General features: G+C 47.9%; 1 protein-coding gene across 1 annotated transcript in view; it reads right to left on the bottom strand.

Annotated features, from left to right (window-relative positions):
• Positions 1 to 22,842, bottom strand: part of LOC147452900 (jasmonate-induced oxygenase 2-like) — an 83,078-nt gene that overhangs the window by 34,143 nt on the left and 26,093 nt on the right. The window contains exon 2 of the mRNA XM_086518466.1: positions 20,247 to 20,574. Within this exon, the coding sequence (XP_086374592.1) occupies positions 20,247 to 20,574 (328 nt within the window). The remainder of the gene's footprint in view (positions 1 to 20,246; positions 20,575 to 22,842) is intronic.

The raw sequence follows: 22,842 nt of genomic DNA, 5'->3' as shown, positions 1-22,842 counted from the left end.
TTTCACAATCTAAGTATCTGCTAGGTCCTCCTCCTCCATCCACTTCGTATCCAATGCAGGATGGTTCTTGAATTTAACCAAGAACCAGCTTCTCACTTTACCCTTAATGTTTCTGTCCGTTTGTGCCAATATCTATTCTGGAACAAAGATCTCCTCGTTTTCTTCCACTTCGGGTTGCTCATCAGGCTCCCCATCTTCCGGCACATCGCCTTTAAAAGACCTCAAGAGACTCACATGAAAAGCATTGTGAATCCTCCAAGTGTCGGGCAGCTTCAGTCGGAAGGAGACATCATTTATCTTTTTGGAGATTTGGAAAGGTCCGTAGTATCGCATACTAAGATTTGGAAAAAGCCTGTCCTTTCCCTTTTTCTTTCTCAGGGGTGCCTTCTCAAAACATAAGAGCACCCAATCGTTCTCCTTCAATTTCAAATCGCGACGATGGCGATCTGCTGCCTTTTTCTGTCTTTCCTGAGATTTTTGCAAAGCCTCGCGGAGCTTGGCAAAAGCCGTGTCCAAGTCACGCGTATACTCATCGGCTTCAAAAATCTTATCTTTCGTGTTTAGGAAGGGTGGAACCTCCGTAGCACCTTCAATAATCTCAAATGGCGCCTTCCTTGTCGAAGAGTGTATGGTGTTATTGTAAGCAAATTCCACCAAAGGTGAATACTTTTCCCATTGAGTCTTCTGATCCAAGATGTAAGACTTCAATAAATCTAGTACCACTGAATTAGCAATCTCAGATTGCCCGTCAGTTTGCGGGTGGAAAGATGACGAGAACTGCAATCGCGTGCCAATGTTCTCCCAAATTGCCTTCCAAAACAAACTCATGAATCTGTGGTCCCTGTCGAAGACAATCGTCTCGAGCATGCCATGCAATCTGAAGATCTGGGCACATACACTCTCGCTAAGTGATCCGGCTTGACTGTTTTCTTTACTGGAATGAAATGAGCCTGCTTGCTAAATCTGTCAACGACAATCCAAATACCATCGTGACTACTCTCAATTCTCGGGAGATCAAAAATGAAATCCATTGCTTTCCCAGGGGCGGGTGGGTATGGGCAAAGGCTGTAACAATCCCTGTGCTTTACGCCCATCAAACTTGACCTTCTGGCATACCAAGCAACAGAGTCTCAGCCAAAAGAAGTATCTCTCTACCCCTTTCAAGGTGGTAGCAATGCCGCGGTGACCCGTAAAAGGTGGACAGTGGCATTTGGTCATAATCTTTTCCCTCAACAACTGTGTAACACACAACATGGTTTTCCTCATCAAGTAGCAATCCCGAATGGAATATCCCGCTATTGTCTCCCCATCCCGTATACGTGTGAAAATGTCTGCAAAATCTATGTCTGTGGCATACTGATCGACCATATCCTTGAAGCTCCTATAATGTATCGCGGAAATAGCCAAAACCAACGGCTTCCGATACAAAGCATCTGCCACCAAATTCTTATGTCGCTAAACATGGACAATCTGGAAGTGAAACTGTGACAAGATATTCGCCCACCGCATCTGCTTTTCCGATAGCTGCTTCTGTGACAAGAAGTAGCATAAACTCTGATGGTCTGTAAAGACAGCAAAATCCGCTCCGAGTAGGTAATGTCGCCATTGAGTAAGAGCATGGATAACCGCCAAATCTCTCTCTCATAAATCTGTGCTATCAATTCCGGCCTTGAGAACAATCGGCTCTCGTAAGCAATGACATGGCCTTCTTGCATTCAGGCCGCACCCAGTCTACGACCACAAGAATCACAATATACTTCAAATCCTATAGTCAATTTCTCTTTCAATGTCTGAAAGGGAGTCACCTCTGTGGGTCCCCACGAGCAAGGGACTCCTTTCTGTGTCAAGATATGCAAAGGGGAAGCAGCCTCTGCAAACTTTCTAATGAACCGCCTGTAGTACGAACACAAGCCCAAGAAGCTTCTAACTTCATGGACATTCTTCAGATCGGGCCAATCACGGATAGTCTCTATCTTGGTCGGGTCCTCTGCCCTCCTGCTGTTGACACGATGTGTCCCAAAAAGTGTTTCTGGTAGGAAAAAATCACTTTTCTTCGCATTAATCACTAACTTGTGATCTCGTAATGCCTGAAAGACCTGAAGCAGATGTTCTCTATATTCTACCTCATCCTTGGAGAAAACAATGATGTCGTCAAAGAAAGTGCCAACAAATAGGCTGACTCTCGAATATCCGCAACTCATTTCTGCAGGTGAAGTTAGTTCTGACAGTTCACTTGTGCAGACTGTTCTCAATGCGTTGAAAGACATTTGCTAGTACTTGGAGACTTATGACCCAAGGAAACCATCAAGCTATCAAGTTTAATGCATTATGCACATTGCTATTACAAGAGTCACTTTCAAGAAAGAAGAGGGCTAAACATCATCCGGTTGAGAACAAGCTTTTGTTGTTGCTCAAAGAGATGTAATAATAGCAATGCATCCACTTCTTCTCATGGTTCTTCAGCTAGTAGTAGATCACTTGTTTCTAATGCTTCTGCTCGTAGAAACTCGTTTGGCAATTCTGGTGGGAAAGGCAAGAAGAAAATGTATTGCCATTATTGTAAGGCGATCATTCTACTTGTTTTAGCAGAATCGACCTAAATAATCGCTATCATTGGATCAGGATCGCTCCTTGGAATGTATACAAGACCGCGTTCAGGACGTCTTTGGATTGTACGAGTATTTGGTGATGCCTTTCGGTCTCATGAATGCTCCTACAACTTCAGTAGGATGATGGATGGATTTTTAGAAAGTATAAGTCACATCATCGTATTCTCCAAGAGTGAGGCAAAGCACAGACATCATTCGATCCAGGTTTTCCAGGCACTACGGCGACATCGTCTGGTGGTTAATGGGAAAAAGAGCGAGTTCTTCTTGCCAGAAACACACTTTTTGGGGCACATCGTCTCTATAGAGTGTAAAAATGGACCAAGCCAAAATTCAAAGCATTCGTGATAGGCCAGATTTGAAGAATATACATGAAGTTCAAAGCTTTTTTGGTTTGTGCTCGTATTACGAGCGGCCCATTTGAAAGTTTACGAAGATTGCTTCTCCATTACACATTCTGACACAGAAACCAATTCAAACTTTTTCTTGGGGACCATATGAGCTTGTAGCATTTAAGACTCTAAAGGAGAAGTTGCCAATTGGTCCAGTGTTGGTACTACCAGATTTGCAAAAGCCATTTGAGGTTTATTGTGATGTGTGTAGTCCTAGTGCAGGAGGGCAATCTTGTAGTTTATAAGAGCAGAATGCCGTTCCGACCAGAGCAAGTTTCACATATTTACGCAAAAGGACTATTGGTACTCATCCATGCTCTTACTCAATGGTGCCATTTTCTACTCGGAGCCGATCTTATAGTGTTCACTGATCACCAAAGTTTGCAATACTTCTTGTCCGAAAACAACTTTCGGACAAAGGACAAACAAATTAGATGGGCAAATATTTTGCCGCAATTTCTGTCACAAACAGCTAACGTGTCAAGCCACTGAAGAACAAAGCCAACCTACACATCTCGGCCAAGGGGCCTAAACCCTAAGACAAGCAGCAGCAGACGAAGTTTTGCCCACTTACAAGTCTTGCCGAGTAGCCTATTGTTTGAAAGAAGTTCCCACCAACTTATGAGACCGCTTCCGATGGGTCCCTAGTCTCTAGGATTTAAAGAAAGAAATACAAACACCCAAAAGACTTTTCGTGCCCAACTGAGGACGTGGCAGACTGTACCACAGTCCCGTATTTTGCGCTGACAGGATGATGTACAGACTGTACGGATGTCCGCAAAATGTCATGGCTGTTGAAGTGGCAAGCTGTATGGATTTTCAAATTTGCGCTGGCAGCTCTTGGGTCATATGCTTTTAGAACCAAATGCTTTTGACTTGATGCTTTTCATGTAGCTGCTTTTGGGCATAGGGCCTTTATATAAGACCCATCGTAGGAGATGCAGAGAAGAGCCATGGGAGTTGTACCTTGTTGAAGCAATGTAAAGAAATACCGAAAGGGGCGCCAAGGTTTGGGGGCAGTGCTCTCTTGGGTGGAACTCCTCCACTCCGTGTTTCGTGTGTCATGCATCTCTTTCAGTTCAATTGTTATGTGAATTGCTTAAAATTGTTGAGTCCGTTCTTTTCCCTTGGCACGTGGTGCGCGTCCCATTATGGTGGTATCAAAGCTTCAGGCATGTGCTTTTCTAAAAGCATACCGGTCGCTTCCAAGTTTTACAAGAAGTTTATCAAAGAATTAACCACTCCCATCCTTGGTCCATCGCGCATCAGGCGTGCTCCCATCTTCATTGCTCTGTATTACAGGGCATATTCTATAAAGCGGATTTTTTGGGCCATTGTTTTTCTTAGATGCAGTGCCCATTCACTGGTAGATGTCTATAGCTACCAAGTCCCACACTCGAAGGACTTGGCAAGCTTTCAAGAAAATTTTTGCCCAAAGTTACATGCTTTCTAACATCTTTCTTCCGAGTGCAGCTTCTAGCAGAATGGAGTATCCTAAAATGCTTCCAACAGAAACCCTAGCAAATTACAACTTGAAATTTCTCGACATCTCTCAGCAAGTGTCTCTTCTCGAACCATAACCGTGGAGACCTCATCTGATTACTATGTCTTGGGACTACCATCACCGTTACAGGAACACTGTGTGTCAAAATGCTTATGGATCATGCTGCAGTCGGCTATAACCTTATGGAAGAAATCTAACCCTAATTTTGGTGCATGTTTCAGGACGGAAGCCCTAACGACTTTCGAGCTCGACTGATGTCGAGAATGCTTTTTTAGTTTGATTTGGCAGTTTTCTGAATTTTGTTTGAGGACTTGTTTGGTGATCATGTTTGGAATTTGTTTGAAATGGATGGTATTTGATTTAAGCCTGCCTTGCTGCTGATTTGAACTCTTTGACTCTGGTTTTAAGATTGGTTTCAATGGTTCGTGATTTACTCTCGGGTGGAGTAGTATGAAATGATGTATCAGAATGCTTGCACATACTCATGGCATAGACCCTTGTGGTTATTTGCAAGGGAGTATTGAATGTTTGAAAAGTGTTGTTATTACTCATGGCTCGGACTTGGATGGTTATTTACCGGGGGAGTATTGTTGTTCTTACCCATGGGCCAAACCTGGATGGCTTTTTACGGGGGGAGTATTCAAATTTCACAAGTCTTGAGTAATGGTTACTCTTAGCACCTCCAAAAAACATAGCCTACAATTCAAGGAGCGTTTGGTTGTAAAAGGCTTCAATATCTCATGGCTCAGACCTTTTTAGGTTATTTGAGAGAGGAGTGATGAGGGAGTCGTCGAATAGCTCATGGCCCAGACCAAGATGGTTATTTGCTGGGCTGCCCAAGCCGGAAAAAAAAGGCTCGCTACTGCTCGCGCTAGCCCTGCGCACCCTATCCCCATCGCCCCCCCCAACCCCATCGCTCTCTCCTCCCCTCTCCTCCTCCCTCGCGCTGTGTGCCAGCCCACGCTGTGTGCTGCCTCAGCCTGCACGCTAGCCCGCGCTGCCCGCTTCCTCAGCCTGCACGCTAGCCCGCGCTGCCCGCTTCCTCAGCCTGTGCCGCTGGCCAATGCTCCCCCATCTCTCTGCTCGCCAACAAACAAACCCCCCCCCCACCACCCCCCACCCCAATATTGCTTGTGGGTTGTTCTCAGCACACCAGCTGATATCCGTCCCCCCATCCCCCCCCCCCCCCCCTCCGTCCTCATCGTTCCCGAAGGTCTTCTGCACCTGGCTCTGCAACACTTCTTCTTCGGACAAGTGCTCGGCGTACTCGGTTGCAGATTTTCTTCACCGTCCGCTTCTTCGACTCAACAGTAGACACAGATGGAGGCTCCAGCTCCGCCACAGAGGGACTCGCCTGAAGCCCCCTCGCCTGACCCCGTTGAGCCCACCATTCGACTTGCTCTTTCGCCGACAGAGCAAGCGAGCCTTGCCACAGAGGTAGAGCGCTTGCAGGCGACGCCTGTCATCTGCAAGGTTCTCGACACCCGTCCTAGCAGAGGAGAGCTGCGAGACCTTCTCCAGGCCCGCCTTCTCGCAGAGGTGGGCAAGATCTTGGATGTCCAGATTCTCGGACGGGGGTACTACCAGATCGAGTTCGAGACTTCCGAGATGGCCTCCAAGGTCATAGCTATGAGTCCACTGGCCATCCGAGCATCACGCGCCCACTTTCGACAGTGGCGACATGGTTTTGACCCGACTTCGGATGTGCTAGTAGAGGAGGCAGACATCTCCATCTCAGTCTGCTTTCCGGGTTTACGGAGGGAGTACCTTCCACTTCTCTCCAGGATTGGCTCCGCCATCGGGACTGTCCTGGAGACACCTCGTACGGCAGCATCAGTAGCTGCCAAGGCGGTTGGCATCCCTTTAATTCGAGTTTTGGTCAGAGATACCCACACGCTCCCGAAGGTCATCCTTTTGCCTCGGGTGAGTGGGGGTTGGTTTAGACAGAGTGTGGAGTACTCGGGTCTCCCGAACCAGTGCTTCGATTGCAGACAGATGGGCCACCTAGCGAAGGCCTGTCCACGGAGGAGGCCACGACCTGCACCTCAGCCTCAGCCCCAGCCTGCCAAGGCTGGGCCGCAGCCACAGCCAACGGCACAACGCACAGATTCAGAGCCACCCTCCGAGCCTGGGGTTCCAGCGGAGGAGGGGTGGCAGCAGGCCCGTGGCCGTCGACGCCAGGGGCCACAGCGACAGCTTGGCACTCAGAGTGGCCCTCAGGTGCCTACTCAGCAGCAGTGGGGAACCACTTTGGTCCTCTTGAGCAGAAGGAGCCCCCTACGCCAACCTCCACCTCCGCTTCACCCTCGCCAGGCGCCCCACCTTCAGATTTCCCCTCCTCCTCATCCCCTCCACCGTCCTCTGCTCCCGCCCACTCCCCACCTCGCCCCCCTGTCTCTGTCACCCCACCCCACTGATCTTCTCCTCCGCCCCCCCAAGCTCCCTCTCCCCCTCCTCCTGCTTCAGTACCACAATCGACTCAGGAGACTGGTCCCTCGCTGGCGGCTAGGAGATCTCTTGGCAGCGCCTTTACCACGAGTCGTCTAGCGAGAGAGGGTCAGCCCTTCTTGTGGCCCCTCTGCAGATTCAGACATCTTCCCTTGCAGCTATCCCTCGTGGTCTGACGAGCATTGACCTCCGACGCCGCTGGGATTTCTTCGATTACGGGTTCACTCGCTTTCTCGGCGATTCCGCAGCAGACCACGAGGCAGTCTGCTTCAGGGTCCACGCTTTGTTCCTCGCCGCTAGGGGGACAGAGGCCTTGGACTCAGCAGTTGGTTTCTCCTTCCTCCTCTGTGGTAGGACCGAGACAGAGTGGTCCCTCGACTCAATGGTGGGATGGTTGCATACACAGGTTCTCGAGTTCTCTCACCACATGGGAGAACTTGGAGTTACAGATTTGCTGCAAACTTTGTGGCCACTGGCCAAGTTTGCGGTGACACCCCCAGACTCAGGAGGATGTAGGCACATTGTGGTGTACTTCTTTGCTGATACGCAGTGTTTGCCTTGCTATGTATACATTCATGAGGACTCCTGGACAGAGGAGGTTGCTTTACGCACGGCTCGCTCTGCTTGGGCTTGGGCCAGGCACTCACTGTAGTCTCGCCTATCTAGAGGACGCTCGGTTGCGGATTACTCCCCATCCAAGCCAGCCTCGAAGATAGCCCGTCTTGCTGCTGCGGCAGCATCTGTTCTCTCTCACTCCCCATGAGGATCGTCTCGTGGAACGTGCAGGGACTAGGTGGGCCCCAGTTTCAGCGACAGCGGGGCCGATTGCGTCAGGAGCTTCAGCGTTGCCTTGTGGGAGGAGAGATTGATCTCCTTATGCTTCAGGAGCACCATCTGTCTGAGAGCCGCATTCGACGATGTGGTCAGATTCTGCGTGGACGTTATGATACCTTTTGGTCAGCTGCTTTTGGACCTGGAGGCATCCAGGGTGGGATATGTATGACTATTGCGGACTCATTGCAGCAGGCCATTGTGGGCAGAGGGATTATTGTGCCAGGCAGGGCTCAGTGGATTACTATGCAGGTTCAGGGTGGCCTTGTGGGCTTCCTAAACATCTATGCGCCCAATGTGGTGAGTGCTCGTGCAGAGTTTTGGTCACAGATTGTTGAGTCTTTGCCACAGGTTGACCATTGGTGTGTAGGAGGGGACTTCAACATGTTGGAGGACCCTTCTGACAGGATCGGAGGCAGCCATGCTACTGTGCATGGAGTCGAGTTAGCAGCTTGGGAGAGGTTGTGTATGACTTTGAGGGTCTCGGATACATGGCAGCATTCTGGCTTTGTGAGGCCTCCAGAGAGTCTTGCCTTCTCTAGATCGGACCGCAGAGTGGAAGGAGTGAATCTATCGCGGATAGATCGCTTCTACACTAGTGATCACTTCAGTGACTTGGGGGGATCAGTGGGCATCCTGGCAGGGACATCCTTCTCCGAGCATGCACCAATGATCCTCACAGTGGCAGACAGGCAGAGGAGTGAGAGCGGGTCTTGTTGGACTCGGCACTCAGAGAGAGGGTAGAGGCTCTCTGGACAGAGGGCATGGACAGTCAGGCTCTACCTGCAGACAGAGTGGCCTTAGGCCTAGCTCAGCTTAGCCACTTTTTTCTCCAGGAGTCTCTGGCTCGACGGGCTGCAACGAGAGAGAAGGAGCAGCGTCTCAGACGAGGCATTGCTTCACTACAAAGGATGCAGGAGCAGCATCCAGACAGTCCATGGTTGGAGGAGCAGTTACAGCAGGCTCGACAGGAGCTTTCTTGCACAGAGGAGAGGCGCAATGAGTTTGCCTTTCACCGACAGGCATCTCAGTGGACTCAGGTGGGTGACAGAGTGACAGGTGCTTTTTTTGAGACAGTGGGACCTCGGCACTCGCATGCCAAGGTCAATCAGTTGAGGAGACCCGATGGGTCAGTTGTTTGTGAGCCCGAGGATATGCGTGCAGTTGCTACTGACTTTTACCGTGAGTTACTGTCAGCTGAGCCCCAGTCAGAGAGACAAGATGCATGCAAGGAGCAGGTTTGGGCACAAATGCCTTGTCTTGTGACTGAGGAGATGCGCCAGAGGCTAGAGATACCTCTTCAGCTTGAGGAGCTGCACACGGCTCTTAGGGCCCTCCCTGGTGGTAGCTGTCCAGGTGAGGATGGGCTGACTCCCAACTTCTTCTTGGAGTACTGGGACCTGCTTGGCCCAGACCTTTGTAGTGCCTTTCAGTACATTCTACACACAGGAGTGATGCCGGATAGCATGAGTGAGGGCCTGATTTACCTCATTCCAAAGGAGGGTGGCTCCTTGGATGAGATTCGACAGAAGCGCCCCATCACCATCCTCAACTCAGCCTACAAAATTCTTGCCAAGGCTCTGAGTTTGAGGATTCAGCCACTTTTGGAGAGCCTTATACATGGGACTCAGACAGGTTTTGTTAAGGAACGCAATATCCTTGACAACATCTTCACTTTCTGGGAGGCTTCTGCCCTGGCACGACTCCGTGGGGAGGACCTTGTGATTCTTCTTCTCGATTTTGAGAAGGCATACGACAAAGTTGACTGGGACTTTCTAGAGGGCATGCTACGCAGGATGGGCTTCTCAGATGCTTGGATCAGAGGGGTGTCAGCTTTGTACAGACAGGCTCACAGTCAGGTGCTTTTGGCAGGAGGTAGAGGTGAGCGCTTCATGCTCACACGATCGGTCAGACAGGGTTGTTCTCTTGCCCCCTTTCTCTTTCTGTTCTATGCGGAGGCGATGAGCAGATTTTTGGTCACAGCAGGTTGGTCTGAGGGGCTTAGCACTCCCTATACGGGGAGATGAGCTTCTGGACACTGAGTTTGCCGACGACTCAGCCTTGTACCTAGAGGGCCAGGAGGCCAATCTACACAGATGTGAGCAGGCTTTGGAGACCTTCTGCTGTGCATCGGGCGCACTGATCAACTGGAGAAAGACAGTGGCTTTCTCGGTTGGCAGTGCTCCTGTGCCAGATTGGATGCCAGGAGAGGGTTTCAGGTGGATTCCTCCAAGGACTGCAGTTCGGTACTTGGGTTGTCAGGTTGGTTTGGACTTGTCGCCCGAGCAACAGATTGCTCCTCTTCTCCTGTCCATCAGGAGAAAGCTGTTACATTGGAGCTCAGCACGACTTTCGCTGGCTAGTAGAGTAGTAGTTGCCAACCAGGTGTTGTTGGCGACTATGTGGTACATCACTTCTTGTTGGATCTTCTCGAGTTCTTGTATCAGCCAGGTAGAGAGGCTGATCAGGAACTTCCTTTGGTCAGGTCGCGACACTCAGATTGCCCGAGCCAAGGTGGCTTGGTCAGTCATCACACTTCCTTGTTCTCAGGGAGGGCTTGGGATCATTGATCCAGCACAACAGAGCAGAGCCCTTCTCGGGAAGTTCGTCGTCAGAGGACTTCTTCCAGGCGAGGAGCCCTGGAAGGAGTTCTTGCTGCAGAGGCTTCGTGCCAGGGTGCCTCAGTCAGGAGGCCCTTGGCAACCTTCGACCAGATGGATCTTTACAGAGTTGCGCCGAGTTGGTTTGAGCAGGAGATTGGAGGACCGATTCGCTGTGAGTTTGGGAGCTCTTACGGCGTGGCCTAGAGCAGAGACAGCCAACGTGCACGGAGGAGCGCCTACGGCAGCCCCTCGTCCAGAACCCCATGGTTAGCACTCAGAGAGGCCACTTGGTTGGGAGTCGGCCTCATGTTTCTTGGGGTCCCATGGCAGCAGGTCCAGCGCGCTCTCTAGGTGACTGGCTAGAGTTCACAGGTTCGTCACAGGAGGTGCAGGCTGTCCACCTACAAGGCATGAGAGGGGTGCAGAGCATGTGCCAGGACATCTCAGAGTCAGTTCCAGCTGAGTGGCTCACGCCTCTCGAGCCAGTAGTACCCCGGTGGATCGGAGCCTTCACACGACTGGAGGTTCTCATTTCAGTCAGGGCTTGCTCAGAGACTGTCCCAGCCCTGTTCTTCGAGCTTCAGGGTGGGGGACGTTTACAGCGAGTTGCAGTAGAGGCCCCGCAGGTAGCAGAGTGTTGTTTCCAGAGGATCCGAGTTGTGGGCATCTGTGGGAGGACTTGCGTCATAGACCCTGACCCAGCAGCTCTTGAGACGGGACACTGGAGGCTATGGGCTTGGGAGTGCTGTCCAATGGCACGAGTACAGTGGGATCCTAGTGAGTGGCTATGGAGGGACCCCTTCTCTTCTGCAGACCGCCCAGGAGTCCCCTTCTTTCAGTACACTGTTCGGCTTGGACGTCATATACTTGCAGCACAAAGAGAGGCCCGCCCCGCTGCAGCACGTCATTGGCAGGAGGAGGGCCTCACAGTCGAGTTCTTGGCAGCTTTTTGGCACAGGCTGTGGGACTCCAGACAGCCGAGGCGCGTCACTTTGTTCCAATGGCTGGTTGCACACAGAGCCACAGCAGTAGGGAGCTAGCTTGTGCATAGTGGTCTCTCGGCCGCATGTGCAGCCTGTGACCAGTTGGTGGAGAGTCAGCGTCACTGTCTTTGGGACTGTCCCTCGGCCCAGCAAGTGTGGCTAAGAGTTCTTCGACAGATGCCTGCCCTCTCCACGGCTCGACAGTACACTTGGGGGGCAGCGGCTTGGTCCACCCTCACGAGCCCGGCACTTCAGTTTGAGCTATCTTCCACCAACAGGATGATAGTGATGCAGGGGGGGCGGCCTACACTCCAGCCTGCTCCAGATCTTACTCCACAGGAGTGGTGCAGTGAGAGAGAGGAGTGTTGGGAGCTCATCAACGGCCTAGCTCTCTGGTTCATCTGGCGGGCCCGCTGTTTCCGCATCTTTGAGGCTCGCCCTGTGCCACCAGCAGAGACTGTTCGTGACTTTTGGCTAGAGTTGATCCATACTCTCAGAGGACAGCTTGAGGCACTACAGGGCAGCTCCGACCACATGTGGGAGCGCCGCGAGGCTTTCCTTCGACTCTGGCGCCCTGGGCCTTTCTACACCATTGTCCAGGGGGTGCTCAGATGGCACTACTGTCCACCTGTGGCTCTTCCCTCCTCCCATCTCTTGATTTAGCCTCATTGTATATATGCTGTTTTTTCATTGGGAGAGTCTCCCCATCATGCTTGTTGTAGCCCTCTCATGCAGAGGTGGATGTAGCCCTATGGGCAGTTTTCATTAACTAATAGAAGGATCTTTTTCTCGGAAAAAAAAAAAAAAGATGGTTATTTGCTGGAGCAAAGTTCATCGGCGATTATATGTTTTTATGTCAATTGCCTAGGTATGTAATTTTAGTGCATCGAGACACCCGTTAAAGATCAGTGCAGTCTGGGTGTGATGACTAATTTTGCTACACCAAATATCAAGAGCGCCAATCAGGAATGAGAATATAATCCTTATTGGATGTGATTTTTTCGGAAGCCAGTGACCCATGACATCAAGAGCTCCGAATTGGAATGAGAAAATTGATTGTCCCTCGAAATGTTCCTCAAAATGACCCTCAAAAGTTTTTAAGCTAACTTGAGTTGTTTTGCAGATATATGGTAATCCCGGACCCTCGGATTTCCATTGGAAGCTTTAGGGTCATATGCTTTTAGAACCAGATGCTTTTGACTTGATGCTTTTCATGTAACTGCTCTTGGGCCTAGGGCCTTTAAATAAGACCCAGGAGCTCCCACTCTCGCAGTCTACCTGCGGGAGACGCAGAGCAGAGCCGTGGGAGTTGTACCTTGTTGAAGCATTATAAAGAAATATGGAAGGGGATGCCAAGGTTTTGGACTGGGTGGAACTCCGTCACTCCGTGTCTCGTGTGTCGTGCATCTCTTTCAGTGCAGTTGTTATTTGAACTGCTTAAAGTTGTTCACTTTGTTTTTTTTTTCGTTGGCATGTGGTGCTTGTCCTGTTAAAGTTTCACTTTCGGATCGTCCATGTTAAGGGAAAGAAGAACTTGGTGGCACATGCGTTGTCTGGCAAGCCACAGATTTTGACCATTTCGATGATTCACCATCAGACCTTTGAGGATATGGTTGATCAAGACCCAAATTTTGCAGACATCTTTGACCGCTTATGAGTAGGGAGACAATTGCACGTTATTCTCTAAAGGAAGGCTATTTGATGCGGATAACCATGTTGTGTGTTACTCGGGGGTTGAGGAATAAGGATTTGCGACTATCCACCTTTTTCGGGCCATCGCAGCATAGACACTACTTTGAAAGGTGTGGAGCAATATTTCTATTGGCCGAGGCTCAAAAGGATGTAGATGAGTTTGCTTGCAGTTGCTTAGTATGCCAAAAGTTCAAGTTTGGCAAGCATAGGGCACCAAGTCTACTACAATCTCTACCTATTTCTAGCCGACCTTGGGAGAGTATAGCAATGGGCTTTATTTTTTTATCTCCCCAAGACTCAGAGTAGGCATGTTGGCATTTCTACAGTCATCGACCGATTCAGCAAAGAGGCATGCTTCATTCCGATAAAGAATACAGTTAAAGCTGACCATTTGGCCAAATTGTTTGTCTCGCAGATTTTTTGATTACATGATATGCTTGAGTCTATCGTTTCAGATAGAGATCCCCGCTTCACAAGCCTGTTTCGGAGGGCAATCTCGAAGCAGCTAGAATTCTTGTCCTCCTTCCACCCACAAACAAACAAGCAATCGGAGATAGCCAATTTAGTGGTTTTTGACTTATTAAAGTCGTACATGTCTAACCAGCAGACTCAATGGGAGAAGTATTTGCCCTTGGTGAAGTTGCCTACAACAACACGGTTCATACGTCTGCGGGGAAGGCACCATCTAAGATTATAAAGGGTGTTTAGAGGTTCCACCTATTCTAAGCACCAAAGATAAGATTTTTGAAGCGAGTAGTATACTCAGGATCTGGACACTGCTTTTGCAAAAGTGCAGGAGGCTCTTGAGGTCTCAAGCACGGCATAAGAAGGCAGCAGACAAGCATCGACGTGACTTACAGCTGAAGGAGGACGATTGGGTGCTTTACGGTTTGACAAGGAACGCCTACGAAAACGGAAGGGTAAGGAGCAACCTTTTCCAAAGTTGAGTATGCGATACTACTGCCCTTTCCAGATTCAAGAGAAGATTAATAATGTATCCTTCAGACTGAAGTTAATGGATACTTGGAAGATTCACAATGCGTTCCATGTGAGTGTATTCAGACCTTTCAAAGATGAAGTGCCAGTGGACAGGGAGCTCAAAGAGCAGCTTAAAGTGGAAGAGACAAGCCCGAAGTGGAAGAGAGAGGAGATTCTCATTCCAAAACAAGTCCTGGCTCACAAGGAAAGGAAAGTGAAAGGTAAGCTGACACACAAGTACTTAGTTAAATTCAGGAACTACCGGCTTTGGATGCAAAATAGATGAAGGAGAAGGACCTAGCAGATACACTTCGGATTTTGGAGCTTTACCTTGGAACTTTTGGTCTAGCACCAACTATTCCAAGAATCACCGATGAATCATCAGGTTGGATCTCATGTAGTGCAGACTGCACAAGAGGGGAGCTACTCCTCTCCTTTGTCACAGGTTACCTCGATGGAATAAAGTCGCCGATTTCTTTTGAGATTTCAAGGACACTGATGGGCTGACAGTATTCTGTTGAATGACTTTATATAAAGAAGTACTTTGAAATGAATCTGTTACATGTGCTCTCTAATGTGTGTATTGTTTGAGTGCATGTTTAAAAGACAATGACTGCAACATTTCTGTCTTGTTCACCCGAGGGGTTATGTGGATATGAATAGTAATGAGATTTAGTCAATCAAGATATTTGTCAGAGATCAACGCAGTCTGGGTGTACTAAGTTACAATGATCATGATTCTCATCTAAGATTTCGACAAGGAGAGTGATGTGAATGTTCAGTGATTCTTGTCTTTCTGCATTGGTACATAAAGTCGGTGTCTGTTGAACTAGTTTTTGTCCTATGCCTGTTTTGCATGTGTAATCGAGGGCGATTACAATTCTTTCAAGAAGGGGGTATGTCACAAAGTGATGACGTGGGCATGGCCTAAAGGAGAGAGGCCGAACACAAAAGGGCCAACCCTACTGAAAGAGCCGGAAAAAGTTTGACACAACTTATGGAACTTAGCCAAGAGGTCCAAATTTTTAAAGAACTCAATTAATAAGTTGTTCCAGCTTATGGTACTCCTACCGAGGGGCCTAAAGTTCTAAACCCTTAAAATTAAGTTCGACCCAAGAATAGCAAGCAATTGCTGACGTGGCAAACTGTACACATGCCCACGATTTGCGGCGGGATTTGCAGAAACAAGCTGACATGGTAGCACCGTACGGTCATCCCCTAGGGTGCTAGCTTTTGGACGCCAGAAGCTTTTGGAGCTTGTGCTTTTCATGTAACTACTTTCAGGCCAAGCCAAGGGCCTTTATAAGAAGTGTCAGGACCCCTCTTCCGACAGCTTTTCTTGATAGCACTGCAGAGAGAGAGGACCCTCAGACATTGTACTTGTTGAAGCTATAATAAAAAAAGAAATACCAAGAAGGGGCACAAATCTTTGGGGCCAGTACCTCTAGGCGTGTAAGTCCGGCGTGCCATGCCGTGTCGTCTCTCTCTCACTTTTGTTCAAATCTTTCAGTTTCTCTCGTGTTGTACTAGATCTTTGGCTCAGGGTATCCAAGTCTATTACAGTAATTTTCCTTTAGATGGTTTAAGAAGGCTGACATGGAAGGTATTGTGGATTTTCCAATGTGATGGTTAATTCTAGTCGAAAGAAACATCGTTAATGCTATGAATGACCTTGAATGGGCCATAGTCACGTTGACCGAGTTTGGGATACAACCATTCTTTGCCTTTTTTCTTTCGTATTCGTGCTTTCTCAAAACGAAGCAAAACCGAGTCACCTACTTTGATGTCGAGTCGTTTCCTATCACAAGGCGGGCACCACATGCCAATAAAAAAGAACAGACTGAACAGACTTTTAGCACTTCAATAACAACTGAACTAAAAGAGAGAGACGACACGCGACACGGAGTGGTGGAATTCCACCCCAGAGGGTATTGGCCCCAAACCTTGGTGCCCCTTTCGGTATTTCTTTATATTGCATCATCAAAGTACAAGCCGGTACTCCATACTCTGCACCTTCTCCAGGAAACATGCCAGAGAATGAGCCCTAACCTCATATTTAAAGGCCCTTGGCCTAAAAAGCAATTACAGTGAAAAGCCTTCAAACTTAAAAGCATCTGGTCCAAAAAGCAATGCCAAAAGCTGCCAGCGTAAATCACGGAAATCCGTACAACCTGCCACGTCATCAGCCAGCGTAAATCACGAAAATCCGCCTGCTACCCTTAGGGTTAGGGTTAGGGTTTTTGCAGTTTTAGGGTTAGGGTTTCCAAAATTAGGGTTTGCAGGTTTCACGGTTTTGCAAGTTTCACGGTTAGGGTTTCCAGAATTAATGTTTCAGCAGTTAGGGTTTCTAACAGAAATTAGGGTTTAGGCCCCTCGGCCACATCTGTAAGTTGGCTCCATTCTTTAGGCTTTGACACGTCAGCAGTTTGTTACATCTCCCCTTCTTGTAAGGGAGTAATCATCCGGGATTACAGCATATCTGCAAAACAACTCAAGTTAACTCAAAAATTTCCGAGGGACATTCCTAGGGACAATCAATTTGCTCTTTTTATTAAGGAGTTAGCTTCTCCTTTCTGCTCTTTTGATCAAGGAGTTAGCTTCTCCTTTCGGTTGTTTTGATCAAGGAGTTAGCTTCTCCTTTCGTCCAGATCGGAACTCTTGATATTCCGGCGTAGTAAAATTAGCCATCACACCCAGACCGTACTGATCTTCCACGGGTGTCTTGATGCACTAAAATTACATACCCACGCAATCTCATCCAATTAGGAATATTCAGTAGTTGGCAATCACAATGCAACACAAATGCTTACATATGCATGTTACAAGACATAGAAACATAAAGCCGCCGATGAACACTCCCCCCGCAAATAACCATCCAGGTCCGGGCCATGAGCTGTTCAACGACTCCCTCATCACTCCCCTCGCAAATAACCTAAAAAGGTCCGGGCCATGAGATATAGAGGCCTTTTACAACCAAACGCCCCCCAAACTGCAGCCTACGTCGTTTGGAGGTGCTGAGAGTAACCACTGCTCAGACTTCTTAATACTCCTCCCGCATAACCATCCAGGTCCGGGCCATGAGTAACAACAACAATACTCCCCCCGTAAATAACCACAAGGATCCGGGCCATGAGTAAAAACAGCACTTTTCAATCATTCAATACTCCCCCAGCAAATAACCACAAGGGTCCGGGGCATGAGTAAAAACAGCACTTTGCAATCATTCAATACTCCCCCCACAAATAACCACAAGGGTCCGGACCATGAGTAAAAACAGCACTTTTCAATCATTAAATACTCCCCCCGTAAATAACCACAAGGGTCCGGGCCATGAGTATGAACAAGCATTCTCAAACATCATTTCTCACTTCTCCACCCGGGAGTAAAATCACCAATCATTGAAACCAGTATCAAACCAGAGTCAAACAATTCAAATCGGCACCAAAACAGGTTCAAAGCAGATACCATCCATTTCAAACAAATTCCAAACAAGATCACCAAACAAGATCTGAAACAGATTTCAAACTTAAAAAGCAATCTCGACATCAATTGAGCTCGAAAAATCGACCGACTTTCCATCTTGAAACCTGCACCAAAAATTAGGGTTAGGTTCCTTCCATGAGGTCGTAGCCGAGCACAGCATGGTCCATCAGCTCTTGGACAGACAATGTTTCTTTGGCGGCGATGGTAGTCCCAAGAGATAGCAATCACACCGAACCTCCAAAGTCATCTGCTCGTGAAGAGACATCTATTGAGAGATGTCGAGAAATTTCAAGTTATAATCTGCTAGGGTTTCCATGACAAGCATTTTAGGATACCCCACTCTGCCAAAAGTTACACTCCGAAGGAAGATGTCAGAAACCATATAACTTCGGGCAAAAAAAATCTTGAAATCTTGCCAAGTACTTGGAGTATGCTGCTTGGTAGCTGTAGACATCAACATCTGCATGGCACTGCTTCTGAGGAAAAACAGTGACTTGAAACAAATCTGGATCCTTCTCTTGCAAGTGATCTTAATTGGCTTATGCCCCGTAAGACACTGCGATGAAGAAGGGAGCGCGCCCGATGCGCAATGAAGTAAGGGTGGCAGTGGCTAATAAGTCCGGGTTGGAGGTCCAAGCTACTTCAAATAAAATTCCAAAAGCTCTGCTCTTTTGTAGGACCTGTATGCTTTCAGAAAAGCACACGCCTGATGCTCTGATACCACTGTCACAAGGCGAGCACCACGTGCCAATAAAAAAGAACAGACTGAATAGACTTTTAGCACTTCAATAACAACTGAACTAAAAGAGAGAGAGACGACATGCGACACGTAGTGGCGGAATTCCACCCCAGAGGATATTGGCCCCAAACCTTGGCGCCCCTTTCGATATTTCTTATATTGCATCATCAAAGTATAAGCCGGTACTCCAGACTCTGCACCTTCTCCAAGAAGCATGCCAGAGAATGAGCCCTAACCTCATATTTAAAGGCCCTTCGCCTAGAAAGCAATTACAGTGAAAAGCCTTCAAACTTAAAAGCATTTGGTCCAAAAAGCAATGCCAAAAGCTGCCAGCATAAATCACGGAAATCCGTACAACCTGCCACGTCATCAGCCAACGTAAATCACAAAAATCCGCCTGCTGCCCTTAGAGTTAGGGTTAGGATTTCTACAGTTTTACGGTTAGGGTTTCCAAAATTAGGGTTTGCAGGTTTTAGGGTTAGGGTTTCCAGAATTAGGGTTTCAGCAGTTAGGGTTTCTAGCAGAAATTAGGGTTTAGGCCCCTCGGCCACATCTGTAAGTTGGCTCCATTCTTTAGGCTTTGACACGTCAGCAGTTTGTTACATTTCCTATGTTTGTCAACAGCACGTTTTTGCTTGTCTTGTGATTTTTGCAACGCTTCTTTAACCTTGTAGTAGGCAATATCCAAATCGTGCACGAATTTGTCGGCCTCAAAAATCTTATCCTACGTGAGTAGAATAAGTATACTGCTTTTGGCACAGGGCCTTTATATTTGCATTAGGGCCTTCTTCTCTAGCAATTGTGTGTGGGAGTGTTGCACACAGAGAGCGAGGACCCTCGGGCATTTCAATTTTGAAAGAATAATAGTAAAGAAATAACATGAAGGAACACCAGTCTTTGGGGTCGGTTCTTTTGGGCGCGGAACTCCGCCACTCCGTGTCGTCTCTCTCTCAAATTTGTTCAGTTCTTTCAATTTCTCTCACGTGTGTTGCACTAGATCTTTGACTTGGAGTGTCCAAGTCTATTACAAAAGGCACTAGGCCTTCTACTTGTACAAGGCGCCTAAAAGCTCCTGTTATAAAAAATTAGGCACCTATCATACTACAGCACCCGCCCTGCTCAATTTTACGGAGTGCTAGCCATGAGCTTGTTCCACACAATTTACAACAAAGTTCAGTTGATTAGAAGCAATAAACTCCAGTTGCCCAAGTGGTATTACCTCCATGCTTTACGCTGAGAGCTACAGCTCGAGGCCCGTGAAATGCCCTCCCATGTCCCCTTTCGAACATGGTCATGGGGTTCAAAACTACACCAAGGAGTAATGCCGCCCCACCTAACAAGCGCTTGAGCCCAGTTTCCCCTTTTCGCTAAAGCAATATCTATGTGCCACCTCGGCATGGCCGCTTCTTGCCTACCCAAGTGTGACAAGGGCCTTAGCACCCAAAAGCTTAAAAAGTCAACACTTTCCAAAACTAACACAAAAAAGCTGTCCTACATCCAGCCCACCACAACAGCACTGTCCGTACAAGCCCGTAAGCCGTGGCCGTATGGCCCACCATGCGGTAGCTCGGACTCAGGTTGGGTCAACTCCAGAAGCTCGGCTTCTCCTCTCCCTTCTTTGGTTCGATCGGGGTCATGGCACGTCATCATTCTTTAATCTTGGGTCAAAGTACTTGCCCATTGTATATGCCACAAATAGTGCCTATTTATCTCATATATAAGCAGTTACTTGTAGAACCTTGTTATTTATGTTTAGTTTCATTGATAAAAAACACCATTGATTATTTCAAAGTGCTGTCTTGAACTGTTTCCATCTAAAACCCGTTTTGTCATACAAGCAGACACACATTCGTGCATGCATACACACATTCATAATGTGGATGTTTGTATGGAAGCCTCTATGCATACAAAAGTGCATGTAGCATAAAACAGTGATGCATAACGCTTCAATGTACATAAACACAGTTTGGCATTCAAAAATTCTTACCTCCATCTGATCTCCTACATTGACAACAATTGCACCTGGAAAGGGTTCAACTGAATGCCATTGCTCATCCTTGAGAACCTGGAGCGCAACAACATCTTCCGATGCCTGCCACACACACGTGATCGTGCCCACATCAGTGTGTTCACAGCTGCCCATAGCCAGCTCTGGTTGAGGGCAAGCAGGGTAGTGAGCTACAAGAATCTTCTGATGTAGTACATCCATAGCATCTTCAATGGCAGAAGAGGGCAATCCCAAATTCTCTGAGCAAATGACAAGTAGCTGACGCGATAAAGCTAGCATTTGCCCACCCACCAGTTCAATATCATCCCTGTTCACATAGCTTGAGAATTAGAATAATTCCAATCCTTAAAAGATATGAAACTCTAAAGATACCCCAATTTGAGAGAAATATCAAACCACCACAAAAACTGCACTTTCACAAAAGTGTCAAGCAACCAAAAACACAAAGAAGGTTGACTAGTTCAAAACGCATGAATAAAATGACATTGGGAGAAGATCTGTTGTGTGCCCAAACTCTAGAGCCAAACCCTCGCTGCTGCTGCTGCGCCCCCCCGCGCCCCCCCCCCTTCCCGCTCCCTGCAAAAACTGCACCACAAAAGACAAAAACTGCACTTTCACAAAAGTGCCAAACAACCAAAAACACAAAGAAGGTTGACTAGTTCAAAACGCATGAATAAAATGACATTGGAAGAAGACAATCTGTCGTGTGCCCAAACTCTAGAGCCAAACACTCACTGCTGCTGCTGCACACACACACACACACACACCCCTAATCCTCTCCCCCTCGCTCGCTCGCTCGCTGCCCACCCCCCCTCCCTGCCCTTTGCTCGCTGCCCACTGCCTTGCCCACCCCCCGCTGCCCCATCCCTTCCCCCCCCCTCCCCCCCACGTCAGCACCGCACACACACACACACACACACACTTTTATTTGGTTCTTCCCCGCTTCGGTTCTCCCCGTTAAATTTCGCCAACAGCTCCTCGAACTCGCTTGGAGTAATTCGCTCCAGCAAAACGTTTTTCTTTTCGCCTTCACTTGCAGAAGCAGACACAGATGGAAGCTCGTGCTGCCGCTGCACTAGATTCACCCAAACTCAAATCGGAGTTCTATCGGAGTAGATTATGATAAACCAGAATGCTTCAAGGTAAAGTTCCAAAATCTGAGGAGTATCTGCTAGGTCCTCCTCCTCCATCCACTTCGCATCCAATGCAAGATACTTCTTGAACTTAACCAAGAACCTCCTAATCACTTTACCTTTTATCTTTCTATCCTTGTGTGCCAATATCTCTTCTGGAACGAGTATCTCCTCGTTTTCCTCCACTTCGGGTTGCTCATCTGGCTCCCCATTATCTGGCAAATCCCTTTAAAAGGCTTCAATAGACTCACATGAAATGCATTGTGAATCTTCCAAGTATCGGTCAGCTCCAATCTAAAGGACACATTATTTATCTTATCTTTTATCTGAAAAGAACCATAGTACCTCATGCTAAGGATTGGAAAAAGCCGCTCCTTCCCCTTTTTCTTTCTTAGGCGTGCCTTCTCAAAACGTAAGAGCACCCAATCATCGTCCTTTAATTTCAATCGTGACGGTGTCCATCTGCTGCCTTCTTGTGTCGTTCCTAAGATTTCGCTAAAGCCTCTCGGACCTTGGCAAAAGCAGTGTCCAAGTCCCTCGTAAACTGGTCGGCTTCAAACGATTTATCTTTCGTGCTAAGGAAGGGTAGAACCTTCGAAGCACCTTCAATGATCTCTAATGGGCCTTCCCTGTCGAAGAGTGGATTGTGTTATTGTAGGCAAATTCCACCAAGGGCAAAAAAATTCGCTTTGAGCCTTCTGATCAGAAATGTAAGACTTAAATAAATCTAGTACGACTGAATTGGCAATCTCAGACTGTCCATCTGTCTGCGGGTGGAAAGATGATGAAAACTGCAACCGTGTCCCAACGTTCTCCCAAATAGCCTTCCAAAACAAACTCGTGAATCGTGGATCTCTGTCTCAGGCATGCCATGTAGTCTAAAAATCTATGCAATGAACAGTCTCGCTAAATGATCCGGCTTGACAATTTTCTTCACTGGAATGAAGTGAGCTTGCTTGCTAAATTTGTCGATGACAGTCCAAATGCCATCATGCCCACTCTGTGTCTTCGGGAGATCAAAAATGAAATCCATAGTAATACTTTCTCAGGGGCGGGTGGTAATGGGTCAAAGCTGTAACAATCCCTGTGCCTTACCTGTCAAACTTGACCTTCTGGCATACTAAACAACTGCGTACAAACTTCAAAGTCGTCCACATCCTTCTTGAGTCTCGGCCAAAAGGAGTAACGCTCCACACATTTCAAGGTGGTGTCGATGCCGCGATGACCCATAAAAGGTAGACAATGGCAATCAGTCAAAAACTTATTCCCTCAACAACTGTGTAATGCACAACATCATTTTCTTCATCAAGTAGACATCCCGTATGGAATATCCCGCTACTACCTCCCCATTCTGTATTCGAGTAAATACATCGGAAAAATCCCGATCTGTGGCGTACTGATCAACCATGTCCTCGAAGCTTCTATGATGAATCGCGGAAATA

Source organism: Adiantum capillus-veneris, chromosome 8 (genome assembly GCF_014529385.1).
Source record: "Adiantum capillus-veneris isolate H3 chromosome 8, ASM1452938v2, whole genome shotgun sequence".
Taxonomy (NCBI): domain Eukaryota; kingdom Viridiplantae; phylum Streptophyta; class Polypodiopsida; order Polypodiales; family Pteridaceae; genus Adiantum; species Adiantum capillus-veneris.
This window is presented reverse-complemented; position numbering and strand designations above follow the sequence as displayed.